This window comes from Epinephelus moara, chromosome 24 (genome assembly GCF_006386435.1).
Source record: "Epinephelus moara isolate mb chromosome 24, YSFRI_EMoa_1.0, whole genome shotgun sequence".
Classification (NCBI taxonomy): domain Eukaryota; kingdom Metazoa; phylum Chordata; class Actinopteri; order Perciformes; family Serranidae; genus Epinephelus; species Epinephelus moara.
Window position 1 is genome coordinate 26406996 of NC_065529.1, and position 18557 is coordinate 26425552.

The 18557-nt window shown below is 40.5% G+C and overlaps 2 protein-coding genes across 3 annotated transcripts in view; both read right to left on the reverse strand.

Annotated features, from left to right (window-relative positions):
• The window catches only part of ampd2a (adenosine monophosphate deaminase 2a), a 40544-nt gene extending 40282 nt beyond the window's left edge, over positions 1-262 (reverse strand). Inside the window, exon 1 of one of the 2 annotated variants that reach the window (XM_050037494.1) lies at positions 178-262. The gene's annotated coding sequence lies outside the window, so the exon portion shown is untranslated. Of the gene's footprint in view, positions 1-46 lie in introns of both variants that reach the window. The other variant, XM_050037493.1, reaches the window with a different exon arrangement.
• A 6374-nt stretch (positions 263-6636) lies between these two features.
• LOC126386100 (G-protein coupled receptor 61-like) lies at positions 6637-11806 on the reverse strand. Its single transcript, XM_050038232.1, has 2 exons — positions 11541-11806; positions 6637-10089 (listed from the first exon to the last, which is right to left on the reverse strand). The coding sequence occupies exon 2, from the start codon at positions 9872-9874 to the stop codon at positions 8471-8473; it is 1404 nt and encodes a 467-aa protein (XP_049894189.1). The 5' UTR covers positions 9875-10089; positions 11541-11806; the 3' UTR covers positions 6637-8470.
• Positions 11807-18557: the final 6751 nt, after the last annotated feature.

Here is an 18557-nt window from a genome sequence, read left to right on the forward strand (position 1 = left end):
TTTCCGCTGCCTCGTTGACAGCTGGACTCGACCAACGGTAACTTACCTCGACTTTAACGTTAGCTGTTAACGTTTAACCGTTTCATCGGTTACTTTTCGTCAGTGAATAACGTCACGTTAACGTCACACCTGAATTAATAGATTAACAATACTTTAAGGGTGTAAATATTTAGTTACCACAGGCGGTCTTCATGTGCTGGAGGAGGTGGGTTTGTGTTTTGACGTAAATGCAGTTTCCTTAAAACAAGTTTTAAAGGAGACGCCCGCTGTGACACTGTGCGGTGGTCCAAAGGTCAGCAGAGGGCAAACGTCAGCTCAGTTTCAGTTAGTTTCCAGAGTATGTTCACTTGTTTCAGTTTATTTTAATTTGTCTACTTATAGCTTAGTTTTAATTTGTTTTAGTATTTAATTTAATTTAATTGTATTTAATTGTATTTTATTTTATTTTTAATTAATTTATTTATCTGGGAGGCATTGTGGCCTCACAGCAAGAGGGTTCCTGGTTTGTACTCAGGATGGGGTGAACTCTGGGTGGGCCCTGTCACTTACATTACATTTATGTATTTTTCATTAGTGTTTATTACCTCCGCCAAGGAGGTTATGTTTTCGCCGGCGTTGGTCTGTTTGTCTGCAAAATAACTCGAAAAGTTTTGAATGGATTTTGATGAAATTTTCAGTAAAAGGTTGATAATGGGACAAGGAACAGAAGAAGCGAAGTGGATAAAATAATAAAATGGCGGGAAATCCGAGCTGCTTGGCGGAGGTTTGCGCTCTCCAAGTGCTCTAGTTTTTATTTCTTTTTCATTTCTCTTGTCAAATCACCTTCGTTTCAGTTAGTTTCCAGGGTATGTTTACTTGTTTCAGTTCTTTTTTAATTTTTCTACTTATAGCTTGGTTTTTATTTATTTTTTGTATCTTATTTTAATCTATTTATTTATTAATTTATTTGGGAGGCATGGTGGAGGCATAGTGCAGTGGTTAGCATTGTGGCCTCACAGCAAGAGGGTTCCTGGTTTGAACTCAGGATGGGGGGTTCAAACCACGGTTTGGGCCCCTCTCTGCAGGGTCTGCACGATCTCCCCATATTAGCATGGGTTCTTCTGGGTACTCCGGCTTCCTCCCACAGTCCAAAGACATGCAGGTTAATTGGCTCCAAATTGGCTGTAGGTGTGAATGTGAGTGTGAATGGTTGTCTGTCTCTATGTGTCAACCCTGTGATAGTCTGGCGACCTGTCCAGGATGTACTTTGCCTCTCACCCAATGTCAGCAGGGATAGGCTCCAGCCCACCGCAACTCCCAACAGGATAAGCGGTTATGGAAAATGAATGTATTATTTTAATTATAATATGGGGGGTTTGTTAGGAGCAAGACTGAAGAAGTTCAGAGCAGGTATTACTGTACAAACACAACACTTTGTGAAGACATTTAGCCCCCAGTCATGTAAACATCATAGTCTCAATGAACATACGCTCCAGTGCCTCCTGTGTTGATCAATTTGACCATATTAACAAAGACTAAAACTTAAGATGTTTTCTGAATAACTAACTAGTTAGTTATTTAAGCAAATTATATTGTTTCAGTTAGTCTTTTTTTCTAACATCTAGTTTTTATTTTTATTTCAGTTTACTGAATGGTTTTTTCACACCTAGTTTTAATTTCTAGTTTAGTTTTAGTTAATAATAAGAACCTTTCCCTCATCAGACCTAGTGATTAAGGAAATTGACCATATAAAAAGTAGCACTACAATGTAAAAATACTCAATTACAAGTAGAAAATTTCCATTCAAAATTTGTCTCACAGATGTGTTTAACCATGTACAAGTGTTAACTTTATACTTTAAAGAGTAAAAGTACTTGTGTGCCCTGTAGCTCAGTGGGTAGAGCAGGCACCCAGTGTGTAGAGGCAGTGTCCTTGCTGCAGGGGCCACCGGCTTGATTCCAGCACACAGTCCCATTCCTTTGCAGGTCTGAGGGGGTCAAGTGAGGGCAAGGTTAAGGTAACTTAAAGCAAACTAGAAACTAAAACTAGGTGTGAAAAAAACATTTCAGTAAACTGAAATAAAAATAAAAACTAGACTTTAGAAAAAAATGAAAACTAAATGAAACAATACTGTATGCTTAGATAATTAACTAAAAAAAAATCTTAAAAAATAAAAATGTACTTATGTAGGTAGAAGGTCGAGGTGAAGCTAAATTTAGCAGTTTAATATCATCTTGGATATTTTAATTTACTGCACAATAATGATTTGTATTTAATATGCTTAATAAAAGTTTTTAATATCTTAAACAAAAAGTATATGTCCCTCTGAAATGTAGTCAAGTCAAAGTGGAAAGTAGAAATCAGAAATCAGAAATTGTATTACTCAGTTAAAGTCTCTTAAAGTTGTACCAAAATACATCACCACTTAAACAGATCCCACTTGTTATTTCAACGCAGTGCACCAGGCCTAAGAAGTAAATTAGCTGTAAAAAGCCTTAGTTGGTGTGTTCAAGCAACACCCAGACAGGCTGTTTGCAAAAGCAAACTGGACGACTGCCAGTGAAGTAAAAATGGGAACACATACAGTGCAGCGTCGGCTGACTCAGGGCTTTCAAGACTGAAGTCCAACATTTCACCATGTGTGTCACTCATGAATATAAACCCACTGACCCTTTTTAAAACCAACAGATAAGATGTAGAATAATTTAGTCAGTCCTGTTACAATATTATCATGATGTGATGTTGATATATTCACTGGTGCTGTACAAGGTTTGACTCTTAATTATATATAATAAGAGACAACAGAGTGTCATTAAAAGGCTCATATTAACACCATCAGTGTTCAGTGCTACATGTTGTATGTGCGGAAAAGTACAAAGATAACTGTGTTATGGATTATATTATTCATGTAGTAGCATCTGCAAATGTTGAAATTATTTTAGCCTATTTGTCTTTGTAAATCTCTCTCTTTTGTTGAATGCTAATAATGTGCCTGAAAAGTTGGTGGAAACAAAGAAATCATGTTGTTGTTTTTTTCTTGCCCTCTATGTCTTCATCCAGGTTTGTTTCTGCAACAGAATCCAGCTGCAACCCACTTGTCCATCTGCTTTCACTTCTTCTTGATAGCGGGCAGCAGGAAACATCTGGAGTCAACTTTTTTGGGTTTGTTTAGTGACAGTATTGCCCTTACGGCACAAGGGCAATAACAACTACAACTAAAATAACACTCAGTGAACAGCTTGTGGCAGCAGAATACATTGAAGACTGCTGTTCAGAATTTCTCAAAAATGTAAATTTGAAATCAAATCATCCCATATGACTAACAGCATCACAGTATAATCATGTGCGCTCTTCACAGCGAGACAGGAAACTGTGTTGGCCGAAGACACGACTCCAAAAGCCATTCGCTAAGATCACATAGATTTTATAAACTGACAATATGTCAGTGTTTTATTTTCATGTAGCTCTACTGCCCCCAAGTGGCAAAGAAAATTATTACTGCAGCTTCAAGCTCGTACAGCAGAGATGTCCAAAACTTTGTTGAATGGGGGCCAGATAAGATGATGTGAGAATACCTGGGAGGCAGCTGCTTCTCATATCATATGGGTTATTTAAAAGAAATCACACACATATATATATATATATATATATATATATATATATATATATATATATATATATATAAATGGGACAAACGCAACTGTTTCATCTTTAAGTGAAAGGTTATTCAACTGTCGTCTTGACTTTACGCATCTTTGCTGTGGTCATGTCTGCCACCTAGCAGGAAATATCTGGTGTTAAGTTATTGTTCGTTTTCTTGTTTACGGTCTGTTTATGAAAGTGTAATAGCTCCACCTGTGTAGTTCCTACTTGGTGCATGTCTGCAAACTGTGTGATAGTCCCAACATCAATAGGTGAACGGATGAACTACGAACTGAACCTGCTTGACTAACCAATAATGTGGGGTGGGCCACATATTATATATTTTGAATAACAAGCCCTGGACTTTGGACATGTCTGTTGTACAGCATCTGTGTAGCTCTATTTAATGTTCCATATCTTTGCTCTATAATAAGCTGATGCCTTATTTACATGCCTTCATGGTTATTCCCGTCTCACTTCCCTCTTTTACTCCCGCTCAGGGCTCTCATGCATCCAGGCCATGGTTCATCACTTTGCTCCAGTTAAACACTCTTTGCCCTCGTCCAGTCAGTACAAACTGCCAAATGTCTGACACTGTTTTCTTTGGCTGATCTAGCCTCCACATTCTGTTCTCCACTTTCTACTGTAACCTGAAATTCTTTTGTTTGCAACCTGTGTTATGCTTGTATTTTTTTCTGTTTGCATGCAGCTCTAATCTTGACACATATGAAAAGTGCATTTCAACAATAGTTAAGTTTTGCATTGCGTTTTTTTTTATCTCAAACTATCAGGTTAGGTTGATTTTATTGTGAACAACCGGTGCTATCAGCCACAGCACCTTTACTATTTAACATTTTTTAAAGCACAGGAATCTATTTGGGAAAACAATAAAGTAATGTAAATGCAAGAATAAAAGTCTTCAAATTTAAGTTTAGAAAAATGTAGATATTAAAGCTGTAGGTAACTTTTATTGTAAAAATACTTTTGTCATACTTGCTGAAACTGTCTCTACATTCACACAGCACTAAATGAGACAGATAATATGTGGACAAAAATCATATTCCTGTGCCGACTCTATTGTCTTGTAGCGATTCTAATGTCCTTACTGCATGTGAAGGAAAACAACAAATGAGGGGTGAGGAGTACTGGAGGTAACACAGCTGTCAATCATGTCAATCGCTCCGTGAACTGCAGTCAAACTGTCAAACTAGGCAGCGCTGATCAAATAAGATACTATTACTGGGTTGCCTTTTTCTCTCCTTATTTGTTTTCAGAAACATATTTTAGTGCACTGTTTAGTTGTAACACAAGAAAGTTGCTTCGGTCCAACATGGCAGCTGTGTCACAATATTTCTCGTGTTACAAGTAAACAGTACACTAAAATATGTTTCTGAAAACATTTCATAGGCCATGCAGTAACTGAATTTTGTTTCATATTTGATCAGCGCTGCCTAGTTTGACAGTTTGACCTCAGTTCACAAGCAGTGATTGACTTGACTGACAGCTGCTTTAGAGACTCCTCGGCTCTTTTTCTTTCGTTATTTGGATCCCCATTAGCACCAGCATAAGCACTGGCTATTCTTCCAGGGGTCACACTCACACATACACACATGCATACACTCAGCTCATCTTGTTGGTTTAACATTGAGTATGCAAAAGAAACAAAATCGTCATCACTTTAACAGAAATTGAGCCAGGCATAGAAATATAGTTCAGCCACAATTTCTGAGAATTTGTAGCAGACCTGACTTTGACCTTCATACAGATCCATAGTAATTTATAATAAACATAAATCCTAGACTGTCTGACCTTGAAATATGTATTACCCATCTTGCGCTTTCACACATTTAATTCCAAGAAAACAGGGTATTAAATAACACATCTCGTTATCTTCCAAGGGAGATTTCTACTTTCACAATACAAGCATCATGTCTATAATTTACGAATACAATTCATTGTTCCTGAAATGTTTGCAGATGCTGTTTTAACACAATTATGAAGCAGTCCTTAATATTCTCTTGAACAATATACATTGGCATTAAATTCCACCTGAACATGGCTCTGTGCAGGACTGTTTTCTGCATTATATTTGTTTTAGCGTTAGGTAGCGAGAATCTTTTTTCTGTTGCATATCTGATTGGAATTGTTTTTGGTGCACCACAGTACATTTTTGCAAACTCTACTAGAAACAGAAGGAAGAGGAGGGACATAATTTCTTTCACAGATGATCAGTCTCAGGTACTTCTTTCAGAATACAGTGACACTTTCAGCAAATATGACACAAATGTAAACCAGTCCAAAAGTACCAGGAAATAATCAAAGGTCATTCCAAACAGCAGAATAGAACAGAGAGTATTATTTCAGTTTACAGTATGAGCTACTCACACAAGCAATCCCAAGACTCTGAAAAAAAATAACACCAACAAAAAATGTCAGCTGTGGTTTAGTCTGGAGAATGTATTTTAAGAAGTCTCAGATAAGGGTGTCTTGTTGGATTCCCAATAGAGTACGCTCCTCCTCCCGCCCACTACAGCACTGAGAAATGTCACTAGGTAATAATTGCCATGGGGATGGCAGAGCCTGGCGAAGCTGGGGGCGGTTTGACTGAGGTCCATCGTTGAGGTGTGAGGCCTGTCGCGCACCAGCATCTTCCAACTGAACACACAGTGTCAGTGGCAGGATGCATTTTCTATCTATCTATCTATTTATCTATCTGTGTCTATCGACGGTTTTATCTTTCCTTTCTGATGAAGGTCATTCCACTGGCTTTAGCCTTTTGAAGTTTAAATGTTACCTTAAGGTCAAAGTGTTTGAACTGTATCCTCCCACCCCAGCTCTTTGCAATGAAATATCAAAGCAAAGCAGAGCGATTAAGCCACACACACTAAGATGCTAGGTAAAATAAGCCACATATATTTGGAGTCTTTCTCTATTGGTGCGAGCAGCAGCCCCATGACGTTGGTAAAATCATGAGAATGCATCCAAAATGTTTTACAAACATAGAAACTCTTTATTACAACAGCATCTCTCACTCAACTTTTAGCCGTGTATTTTTCTAAAACACATTCATGTCATTGCAGTACAGTGGAAGTCATTCTTTTATTTTAATCACAGCATAAAAAACAACCTCTGAACAAGTGAAAATCCTAACACAAACATCATTCACAGTTTGGGATATTCAGACGGGATGAAAAGAGGATATCAAGCTCAACAAGCTTTTGATTTTGGATTGGCATCGTCACTCAAAAAATATCTTAAAAACCCTGTATCCACGTTACGTAAGAAAGTCATTTCAATCAAACATTATACATTTATCATATTGATCCCTAACAGTTTGCTATAAAAGACCACTTCATGTCATCATCAAAAGATTAGCAAAGTCTGCACCCTCATTACTAATAAACGAGCAAGTCGCACCTGCTTTATTCTCCTTGCAACATCAGAATAAAGTGTGCAGGAGTCGTACTTGACACTGACCAGTGCAGGACTGTAACGTAATGTTTTCTTCCTGCATGTGAGGTACTGTAAAAACCCTGATGAGCAGGGGAGTCAAACTAAATCTAAATGTATTCTCCTTCTGGGTTAAAAAACAAATAAAGAAGGCAGTTACTGCATACATGTCAAAATACATCAGCTTCCTTGTAATGAAAATCATAACAAATTTACACCAATAAAAAGAAAAATGGGCGTGCTGGGTGAAACACACAACCCAAACTTATACAGTTTTACCAAACATAACATACAATTTAGTACATTTAACAAATGTAAGAAATAGAATCATATTTGAATGTAATGCAGTCATGAAGAGAATACTGATTTTTAAGATCTATATCCAAATACACTGATAAATACATCACATGGCAGAAAGCTGGGTGACTCTTAAGATGAGTTATAAAGTTAACCTGCATCCCGAACTGAATCACAACAGATCTGCTGTTTAGGAAATAAAAATAAAAGATGTGTTTGGACAAGCACCAAAGAAAGGAAAAGTCAGGTGGTTATCTGTAAACAACTCGCTGCAATTCCATGAGAGTTCAGCCACGATACGTACGCCTCCTAATCGATTATAATTAGACTGGCATGAGGGTTAAAAGTGGCATTATCACTGATGAGAGCACAGCTACCAATTAAAAGTGACAGTAGTGCTATTCCTTCAATGGATCCCCCAAATACTTGTAATTTTGTGTATTTTATTGCTGTCTTCTTTGACATTACTTATTCAAAAATAATCAACTTAGCTGAGTCTCAAAAACATGACTGATTTGGCAGTTACAAATACAGTATCAGTTGGTGTGTGGAGCCGTTTAATCTTCATTTCTGAACACCAAAGGTGATTGTTCTCACAGCAGAGCTTCATCACACAATAGTAAAGTCAGTAATTGTGAGGGAGTCGTGTATTTCAGCAAAGGGATGTTCTGAAAACATTTAACTCTGAAGAAGTGACCTTCATCGAATCAAACATATGTATGATCAATGTTTTTATCTTTAAAAAGGCTTTAACAAGTTACACCAATAGTTGTCATAAATGCCATGTACTGTACAGAGCTGAGCGGTGTAGTGTGGAAGGTTGTTTTTGCCATTTTTAAACTCAAGCAGTAATTTCCCTGTTCACAAACAACAGAAATGCATCTGAAACAACTGCATTTAATTGTGACTTTTTAAGGATGAAATCTGATGATGCAAAGTGCAATGATTCGAAGATATACTTTAAAGTAATTTTAATTAACTGAGCTACCTGTTGGACAGCTTTCAGTAGAAATAGAGAAACATGTTTTCACTGAAATAACTCCTGGCACAGTTCATATTTGAATGATTGAAATAATTTTTTAGGAAATAAAGACATTAGAACTTAATTGTCTGTGTATATATGGTTGTTTTTCGCCTGTTCGGTCTCAATAAACTCTGAAGTCTCCTCTGCAATTTGTCCAGGGATACGGAAATCTATCGGTATGGGCTGCGCTGGCTCCGCTGGTTGGGACTGAGCCACGGGGCAGCAGGCCTCCCCTTTAGGGCTGGAGGTGCTGTGAGAGTTTTGAGGATCCAAGTTGCAGCCGGTGCCCTGAAGAAACTGAAGGAAATTCTCCTCTATGGATCCTTCACGGCTGGGCAGTCTGTCCTCCAACTCAACCCCCGCTCGACGAAACAGACAGGGCAGGTGCTTGCCCAGCTCCTCCCGGATCTGTCTGTTGAGACAGCCGTAGAAGAAGGGATTGGACGTGAAGCAGAAGTAGCCAATCCAGGTGACCACCTCCTCCAGTGAGGCGAGCGTGGCTGGAGGGCTGGCAGCCAGTGCAGAATACAGGTGAAAAGTAAAGTAGGGCAACCAGCAGCAGAGGAATTGTCCGCCGACTGCTGCCAACACTGCTGCAGCCTTTCCTCCCCCAAAGGGACGCTGCGGAGTCGCTCTGCCCGTCCCAGTCCCTGTCCCAGAGCTGGTGACCATCGTGGAACGGCTGCTGAGTGACTCTGACCGCTGGCGACGAGGCGTGTCCATCCAGGTAGGCAGAGGCCCATGGTGCATGGCTGCTACCCGAGCCACTTTGAACATATTGCAATACACAACAAGAATGACCAGTAGTGGACACAAGAAATACACCAGAGTGAACAGGACCATAAAGGCCAAACGGTTTGACCCTCCACCTGTCCAATGTAGTGAGCAGCGCCTGTGACCCTGAGCAGGTGGAGATGGGACAGCCCCACCTCCTCCTCCCCCAACCCCACTACTCTCCAGAAGAGGAGTTCGTCCACCTTGCAGGAACCAAGCGAGCAGCGGCAGAACAGACATGACCAAGGCTTTGACCCATATCCCCACCAGAACTGACGCTACCAGGCCAACAGTCATCTTCACTTCATAGCGCATCGGGTGTATGATGTAGTAATACCGCTCCACATTGATTACAGAGATAGAGAGGATGGCAGCGCTAACCAGGCACACACTGAGGAAGAGGTAGCTCCGGCACAGGGCCTCCCCGAAGAAGGCTCGGCTTGAGAGCATGCCGAGAGGCATCAGCACCAGGGCTGCCAGCAGGTCCACCACGCACAGGTGGAAAACGAAGGCAAACTTGTGGAGCTGTGGGGCCTTAGCAATGACCGCCATGACAGCCACATTACCCACCACAGCCAGCAGATCCATGAGCAGCATGGCCAGCAGGGCTAGCGACTGGGACAGAGCCCAGCCCTCGGGCAGATAGGAGGCAGACATGTTGGACATGAGCTGTGGAGGTGGGTGGGAGGAGTTCCACATCGGCTCCATTGAAGGGTGGGATGAGGCAGGCAGGCAGGAGCAGTCACAGGCCCATCACCCATCCTTCAAAGCCAGGAAGTACGGCCAGAAAACAGCGGCTTGAAAATGAGGTCAAAGGCTATCTTGGAGTCCAGAGGATGATGCTGCAATCGTCAGGAGGTTCTGATTTTATGATTCCTGTCCATTTAGAAAGTCTCCATGTCTGCCATCAGCCACAACCCACCCTAAAAACAAGACAGAAAGATAAACATTAATTATAAATATGTGTCCATCTGAGTTTGCATGTGTAATCCTTCAATGATCAACCCCTTATTTGCACTTCTTGGTCATATGAACTAATCCGTTCAATCCGTCACTCGTGCTGAGCTCCACTTTTTGCCCAAGTTATCGTTAAGAATTATACACTCGAACAAAGTTTTATAAAATCCTCCTTAGCCTCTCAAATCTCCGTTAAGGCACTCTAACTGATAAGGTAATCCAAAACCAGCCCTCAAACCAATTAACTCAATTAAGTATGCATTATTCAAAGCAGGGACACTTGGCACCTTTTTAGCAACATGCTGAGAAAACTGAAGGAGTGAAATGATTTCAGCAACCATAAATCATCGTGCAAAGGAGTTGAGCCACTTGAACAGATTATACTTCATAAATCAAGATGCCCAAAACACACGTGTACGATCACACTGATCCTCTAGAAAGATAAACAAATAAAGGATTTTGGACCACCTTCTTTACACCTTCATTACGCTCAAGAATGAATCCAGTCTGCTCCTTTGCTGGGGAGCTGCTGGTGGTGAATACTTTTCAAGCACACATCCTGCCAATGCACGAATGCACGCCAGTTCCCCAAAACCAGTCGTATAAAGAAATAGGTGATAGTCCTTTTCCATCACATCTACACCTGCTGTGTGAGCTCTTGTTGGATATGTATATGCAGAGTCTGAACTGATTCTGCATGGCTAAAAAAACAAGCAAACAAGAAAACCCACACAAGTGCAGATTTCTGGAAGGCCTCACAAGTGTGTACCCCAGTGTGTGGGTCTGAGATCCAATGATTTTGCTTGTGGACATGTACTACAGTAGCATATCTGCCACTAAATATGAGTGAGTGTAGTGTTCTAAATGGAAAACATGTGGGTATTCATAGGTTGCAGAGGCTGTCTGCATATTGCCTACAGAGAACAAACAAACAGGGGTGGCTGCTGCTATAAGTGTCTATCAGATCTAGAAAATCCAGTTGCTTACTGCCATGAATGCTCTCTGCCACAGATGTAACAAAAGCCTGGGATGTTCTGGTTCTTGTCTGCGGTGACAACAGTATGAATTGGGGTAAGAAAGAACTGAGCTCTAACCTCCCTTATCACCTGTGAATGACTGCCCTCAATGAGCAACATCTCTAAATCACACATAGGGGTACTCCCAATTCAGTTAACCCTCCTGCCTGGTTTAGTCATGTCTTACCGCCTACTCATTTATATATTAATCATTAATGCATTACACCCACTGTATAAAGCAAGGCCCATATTCTATATATCACATCACAATTGAATTTCACTTGTCGTTGCACTCAGCAGTATGTAAAGAGCAGATCAGAGGAAGAGGGTGAGAGCAAGCGAGAAATGTGGTGAGAATCAGGGAGCGTGAGGGGGAGAAGCAGAGAGAGAGCATCATGTACCTGAATCAGAGTATTTCCTGATGCAGCTGTCTGCTGCTTTTGGTCTCTGAGGATGAAAACCTGGTGTAGCTCCCACTGCTGAGGTACACAGTGGACATCAATCACTGCACCTTGTAAATGCTGATGAGGTGCTCCCCACCACACGAGCCCGTGTCTCTTCCCATCCCTTGGTCTGCCTCGTGCATCCTCCTCCCTGGATGACTTGAGCTGTGGCAGCAGAGGTTTTTTCCTGAAATGATGCTGATGTAAATGCATGCAAAGACACCAGCTCACTCTCTGCTTTCCCCCTCCACTCACACAGTGACTGCAGAGATGGAGCAGGAGGCAGCGAGAAACAGGACCAGAGCTGCTGTCTCCACAGGGTCCTAGTGCCACATTGTCAGATTTTGCCTTCAGAAAGCAGGAGCTGAATATGATGGCAGGGAACTGTTGTGTTCTCGCTGTAGTTATCAGCAACAGATTTTTGTAGTATGTTAGTTCAACACCCCTTAGAAACTAATGTAATCTGAATGTATGTATCACAATATCTCAATTACTGTCAGATTGCCATCTATTTTTGTTGTTTCATCCAACAACCATTAGGTCAAAATCTAAACTTCCCCAACTCTTTATGACAAGACACCTTTCAAAACAAAGACCTAATTCTTGCCTGTTTTAGCTGTCTACTTTGAGACAACACTAAAATAATAAAAAAAATGCCACATCCATGTTTATAATGCTGCCATACTACCTGTGCACAAACTAAATCTTACTAAACATCATACAGTGTTAGCATCCAGTGATTGTTTTGCACACATGCTAACCATGTGCTCACTGTAGCCCCTCATGATGAGGGCTGTAACCCGGCTGATAGCATGTTGGCTTGCTAATTTTGCTTCTCAGTTCAAAGCTCAGCTGCTGAGACATAAGTACACCTGATATCGGAGACTAATCTAACAGAGCTAAGCCTGACGAGTTTTAAAATTACCATTATATGGAAGATTTTTTTTAACAACTTTTATTTAGTATCATCAGGACACATTAATCACACACAATCATGGAGGTTCCTTGAAATCAAGCAAAAAATCTATAAAATAAAAGAATAAAATAAAAGGCAGAGGTATTCAACCAGATCTCCATACAAAAAATGCCATTTTTTTTGTCATGTCATCTGTTATGCAGGCCTACCTTTCTCAATCTACTAGTACATTGTTCCACAGTGGGCGGTTGATTTTGCAATCTAGAAATACTTTTCATTTTTCTTGCAATTAACAACAATATTCTTAAGATTTACAAATTATCCCCAACATATAATACAGTGGGGTCAAACAGTAGGCTAAATTAACATCTCACTTTTAATTCATTCATTTTCTGTAACCGCTTATCCCGTTGGGGGTCGTGGGGTTGCTGGAGCCAATCCCAGCTGACATTGGGCAAGAGATGGGACACACTCTGGACAGGCCGCCAGACTATCACAGGGCTGACACATAGAGACAGACAACCATTCACACTCACATTCACACCTACGGGCAATTTAGAGTCACCAATTACTGTAACCTGCATGTCTTTGGACTGTGGGAGGACGCCGGAGTACCCAGAGAAAACCCACGCTGACACTGCACCACGGGGTGCAGGTGGTTAGCATTGTCGCCTCACAACAAGGGGGCTCCTGGTTCGAACATTCTCTCAAAATTTCTGCAGTTTTTGACAATCCCAAAAAAATATGTGTATGGTCTCGAATCATTCCACAGCCCTCCAACAAACCCGGACACCACTTGAGGGGTCCTAAAATACCCAACTATCAATTCAAACTCCCTCTGCATTAAACTATTTGTGATTTCACAGCTTCTTATCCACAGAGCATTTTGAAGGGGACAATAATATGCAGGGCAAATATGATTTTTTTTACCCCCTTCTTTCAAGGATCCAAGAATAGTGATTATCTCTCAATTTTTTATCAATTCAACAAATGATTTTCTGGTGTTTAATGAGCATTACAGTTTAATAGGGCTGTTTTACACACAGCCTACTTAAGCCTGAATGCTTAACAGATGACCTCCAGGTGACCTCTTTACTAATAAATAGGAATGTGCCCAGTATGTGGTACCTCACCCTTACATCTAATCCCTTATTTCTTCCTCCTCTACTGGTTTATTTATTTTTGTCGGTCGGTAATGATTCAGGTAGTAATTTCATGGATTTAAGTGCCCTCCAGTATAAGATTTACTGACACAGTGAGGCAGTGATTAGGTCAGGCCTCTGCCTCCATCGTCCCAGCTTCTCAAACTGGGGCTCCTTGTTGCCACGGTGATCCTTTTCATATACAGTCCATCTCATTGGTCTGTCAGCGGAGGACAATGAAATCTGGGCTATTATGGGTAAGGCTACTTTTCTGAAGGAGCAAGCATGGAGCTGTAGGTGTTTTTCATTTGCATTTGTAAGGTTAATGATAATACACACAACATTTGCATTTCATGGAAATCACATCTTGCACCTCTTTCTCCATTAAAATGCACGCTTTAATTTGCAGTGCCTCTCGTGAATCGATTGATTAATGTAGTTCACTAATAGCTTCATTATAATAATGCCACTGGTTAAGTCACTGTGACAGCTGAGGTCTTGTGGTTGAAATATTATACAGTTTGTTGCTTTCAGCCCACAAAGCAGTTACTGCATCAGGAGCAATACATGCAGTTACAGATTCACAATAGTGAAAGGCACAAGTATATATTTCAGGTTAGACGCAGGGGACACGTCCCTCTAAAAATTTAGAACATGTGCATTTATCCCCTCTAATGAAAACATGAAAGTAGCACAGGACTTTTAAGGCATTTAAACCATACATTGATGCAGAAAATGCACAACTTAGTGCATAGAAATTGAGCAGAATCCAAGAAAATTAAGTGTTCAATGCTTAGAGTTTGCTCAAAAAGGCGCATGTCACTTTCACATTGCAAACTATTAAATAAAAGGTATTGAAGTCATATTTTACATATAATACCACCTTATGTATATCACTGCATGCTGGAGCTGCAATAATTAGTTGATTAGGCTACCAAAAATGTCCAAAACATTTATTTATTTTTTGGTCTTGTGCATGGGCAGATTATGAGACATATGAGACCTGGGCACAGATATGTAAAAGGCTCCACCACCTCTCTTATAGGAGCATAGCACACAGACCTTGTGCTGGCTTTCCCTCTTTTTCTTGTTTTTGTTCTGCGCCCCAGTGTTTTTTCTCTTTGTGGTAATTTTGTGTGTCCATGTGGTTTTGTGTTTGTTTGTAATTGTTTTGTGTTTTTGGGTGTCTTTGTAGTTCCTTTGCATGTCTGCTTGGTTATTTTGAGTCAACACATCCTCACTCTGACCTCGTCACATGTTAATGTGTGGTCATGGACTTTTCACATCCAGATACGGTGTGCAAGGTACCCTGGGTGCTCTGCTTGTTGACGTTCTGGGACGCCATGTCAAGTTCTGCCTGTTACATACACTGTGTTCTTTCAAAATACACTTCCGTTTTCACAGGAAATTGTACGTTGACATACAGTCTCTTTCAAAATATACACACTATGTCGGTGAAACAACGTGAATTGATGTTTTTTTCCTTCAACAACAAACGCACCTGGCCAACACATGCCAACATATGCACATGGTTAGGTTTAGGAAAAAGAACAGGCTTTGGCTTTATAATCTTACAGGATGCAAACATTGCTCTCCAAGATGAAAGACTGCGTTTGTTGGACCCATGCACCAACCCTCTCACCTGCCCCACTGGGACTTTTGCCACCTTAACTTTCGTTCTCATCCCACCATGTTTCCCCCTGATGCTGCCAGGCTGCGTATCATGCCAACATTAAAGGACAGCTTTTTTGTCGGTGTCTGACTCCGCCAGTAACTGCCCAATTCGACAACTTCAGAGTAAGACTGGGTTGTCTGAGTCTCTTCTTGGTTGCTACATGTTTATTTGAGCGACATTTTGCAGATGAGGGCCAGGGGGGCCCCTGACACTTTGGGCCCTTGGGCCTGTGTTCGATGGGCCTGTTCAGTTATCCATCCATGGCCTTGTAGTAAAGTGAATATCTTTGCATTTTGGATTATTAGTTTGGCCCAAAAAAGTCATTTTTAACCATTTTTTTTTACTGTTAATGACAAAACCATTAATCAAGAAAACAACTGACTAATTAATCAATAATGAAAATAGCATTATGATGTTAGTTGCAGCCCTAGTGTATATCACTGTGCCACTCATTACCACTGTAAACCATTATTTCAGACTGTGTTTAATGGCATTTTTGGTCACAGTCTCTCAATCCAAATACCTTTTACTCTTGAATATCATCACAGTAGTAGACTATCAGCACCTTTTAAATTTCCTGTAAGCCTATCTTAACCTATGATCTTTGACACCTGACTGATTACAAGCTAACATCAGCCGTCTCTTCCTGTCAATGCTTCCAACAAGAAACATGCCTGGACAGCAGAACATAAGAAAACACGATCCAGTAGTCGGGTGGAGAGATTTAATGGACAGCGATTACTACTGTTGTCATGGTGAAGATGTATCAAGATGTCTGGCAGCACTGAGGAGAGATGGGAAACATACACATGCTTGTGTAACACATGATGCCTCTCAAACAGTGTATATGACTCAAACAACAACACAAGTATGTGGGGAGGTTTTTGCGCATTGTGTGAGTGTACCTGTCTGTTTTCATCTGTATTCAAGCATGTACACCTGTGTGTATGTGTGTGTGTGTGTGTGTGTGTGTGTGTGTGTGAAGTGTTGACTCATGACAAAAATAGCAGAGTCTTGCTCGGCCGGCAGCACCAATCGCTGCCACCACAAATACAATGGTTTCCATGGCAACCTTGAAAATAGACTCCACATTCGCACTCAGAAATAGCAAAGGACGCTGCACTAACCCCAGAGAGCCCCTACTGCCAATAATAACTACCCATAGATATAGACTCACAAATATCTGCCGCACTCAGAAATAAAAATCACGCCATTACATTTACCAAAACATAATTACCGCAACCTACACAAACAATCAACTCAAATTCAAACGCACATTTAGCACGGGTGTACAGAGGCATGGGAGAACATTAACCAGCTCTGTTTTTAATAACACCAAGGCGAAAGCACAAAGAGTTTGTTCAGTCGAGCTCTGCAACACCTGACAGGACTGAAGGACAGATTTGTACCTTACTGACAATTAAGCATCTCTCACGTCATACCTTCAGATATCTTGTTAACGTGCTGGAGTGATGTTAGTGGAGATAAAGGGTAAAGTGATGAATGGTGCCTTAGACACAGTTGCAGAGGAAGGTTTATATCACAGCAGACAGTCAAACAGAGGATGGAGGAACAACTGAAACAAAGCAACTGTGTGAGGAAGAATATCTTGTTGGGTTATTTTTGTTATTATTCCGATGAACGTTAACCAGTCTGGTGATTTATCATCCCTGAGATTCATGTTTTGTTTGGCATCAGGAGTTTTACATTATGGTGGTGGATCATATCAGACAATATGAGTCATTCATAACAGGAATGGTACAGCTTTTCTGAGTCACTGTGCTGCTGGCAGGGGCGCACCATCAGGAGAGGAAAACCAGGCAAATGTTTATGGCCCCCGCAAAAGAAATTGGTAAAAGGGGCCCCTGATGGCCTCTCATATTGACACATTTGCAAAGACAACTGTAAACCCCCCTTAAAGGAACAGAGTTAAAGGTTTAGGGGGATTTAGTGGCATCTAGTGGTGAGGACTGCACATTGCAACCAGCTGAAACTGAGAGGTGTGCCTGGTCTGCCCANATGTATGTAATATTTTTGTTGTGTGTTTTTATTCTGTGAAGCACTTTGTGCTGCATTTTTAATGCATGAAAAGTGCTATACAAATAAAGTTTGATTTGATTTGATTTGACCAGCGCCCTGTATAGGTCTAAATAGCTCATTCTAAGGTAACAAAAGCATGACAATTACTATTTTCAGGTGATTAAATACAGAAGAAAACAAAGTTGTACTATATATCATATTTCTGACGGTGAATCCCCCTAAATCCTATATAAAAGCCCAATACAGTGCACTGCCACTGCCCCAAAAAACACCTAAGTGGGGGACCTTCTAGCTACTGTATGACAGCTGGATACTGTTAGTTAGGACATTCAGCTAGTTACCTGTAACTATCATGATTACAATGTTACGTATAACTGTCAAGTGTAACAATTGGGGCCTAAGTGGGCTTCTTTGCATGGGCCATGATACACCATAATAATTTCTAGGGGGCATCATAATAATAGCAATAATAACAATAAAGGCAAATAAAAGGAAATACACACGTGTATGTACGAGAGCTGGACTTTCCAGATATTCCTGAATGACTGATCATATATTTTACAGACATCAAATTGTGATGTGACAGGCAGTTTTCCACCCAACAACCATTATATTATGTTTTAGTATTTAGTGTTATTTTTATCAGCATAAACACATTTCCCCATATTTTTCATTTTAATTATATTACTATGGTGTTTTGTTCTTTGTCTTGTTCTGGTTACTTATTTGCTTTGGAGTATTTGTCTTGTCTTAGTCCTGTCTTGGTTTTGTATTGTTCTTATTTTACTTACTACTTACTTTCTTGTGTCACTGTTGGATTGACCAAATATTACTGTGTTTTCTATCTGCTCTATTTGGAAAATTTCAATAAACAGACTGTGGAAAAAAAGAAAGAAAAGAAGACAGTGACTCAGACGGCCTTATTTACTCAGACAGGTCGTTCCAGAGCCTTGGCGTCCTGATTGCAAAAGCTCTGTCCCTTCAGTTTTCAGTCGGGCCTCTGGAACAGATGAAAGACTTCTGCCTGAGGATCTTAAAGTATGTAAAGGTTCATAAAGGATTAAAAGGTTTACCATATAATGTGGAGCCAAGTCATTAAGGGCCTTCAAGTTAATCAATATGATGTTAAAATCAATCCTGAAACCAACAGAGAGCAAATGTAAAGAGGCTGAAACAGGTGTGATGTGAGCGTACCTCTTGGT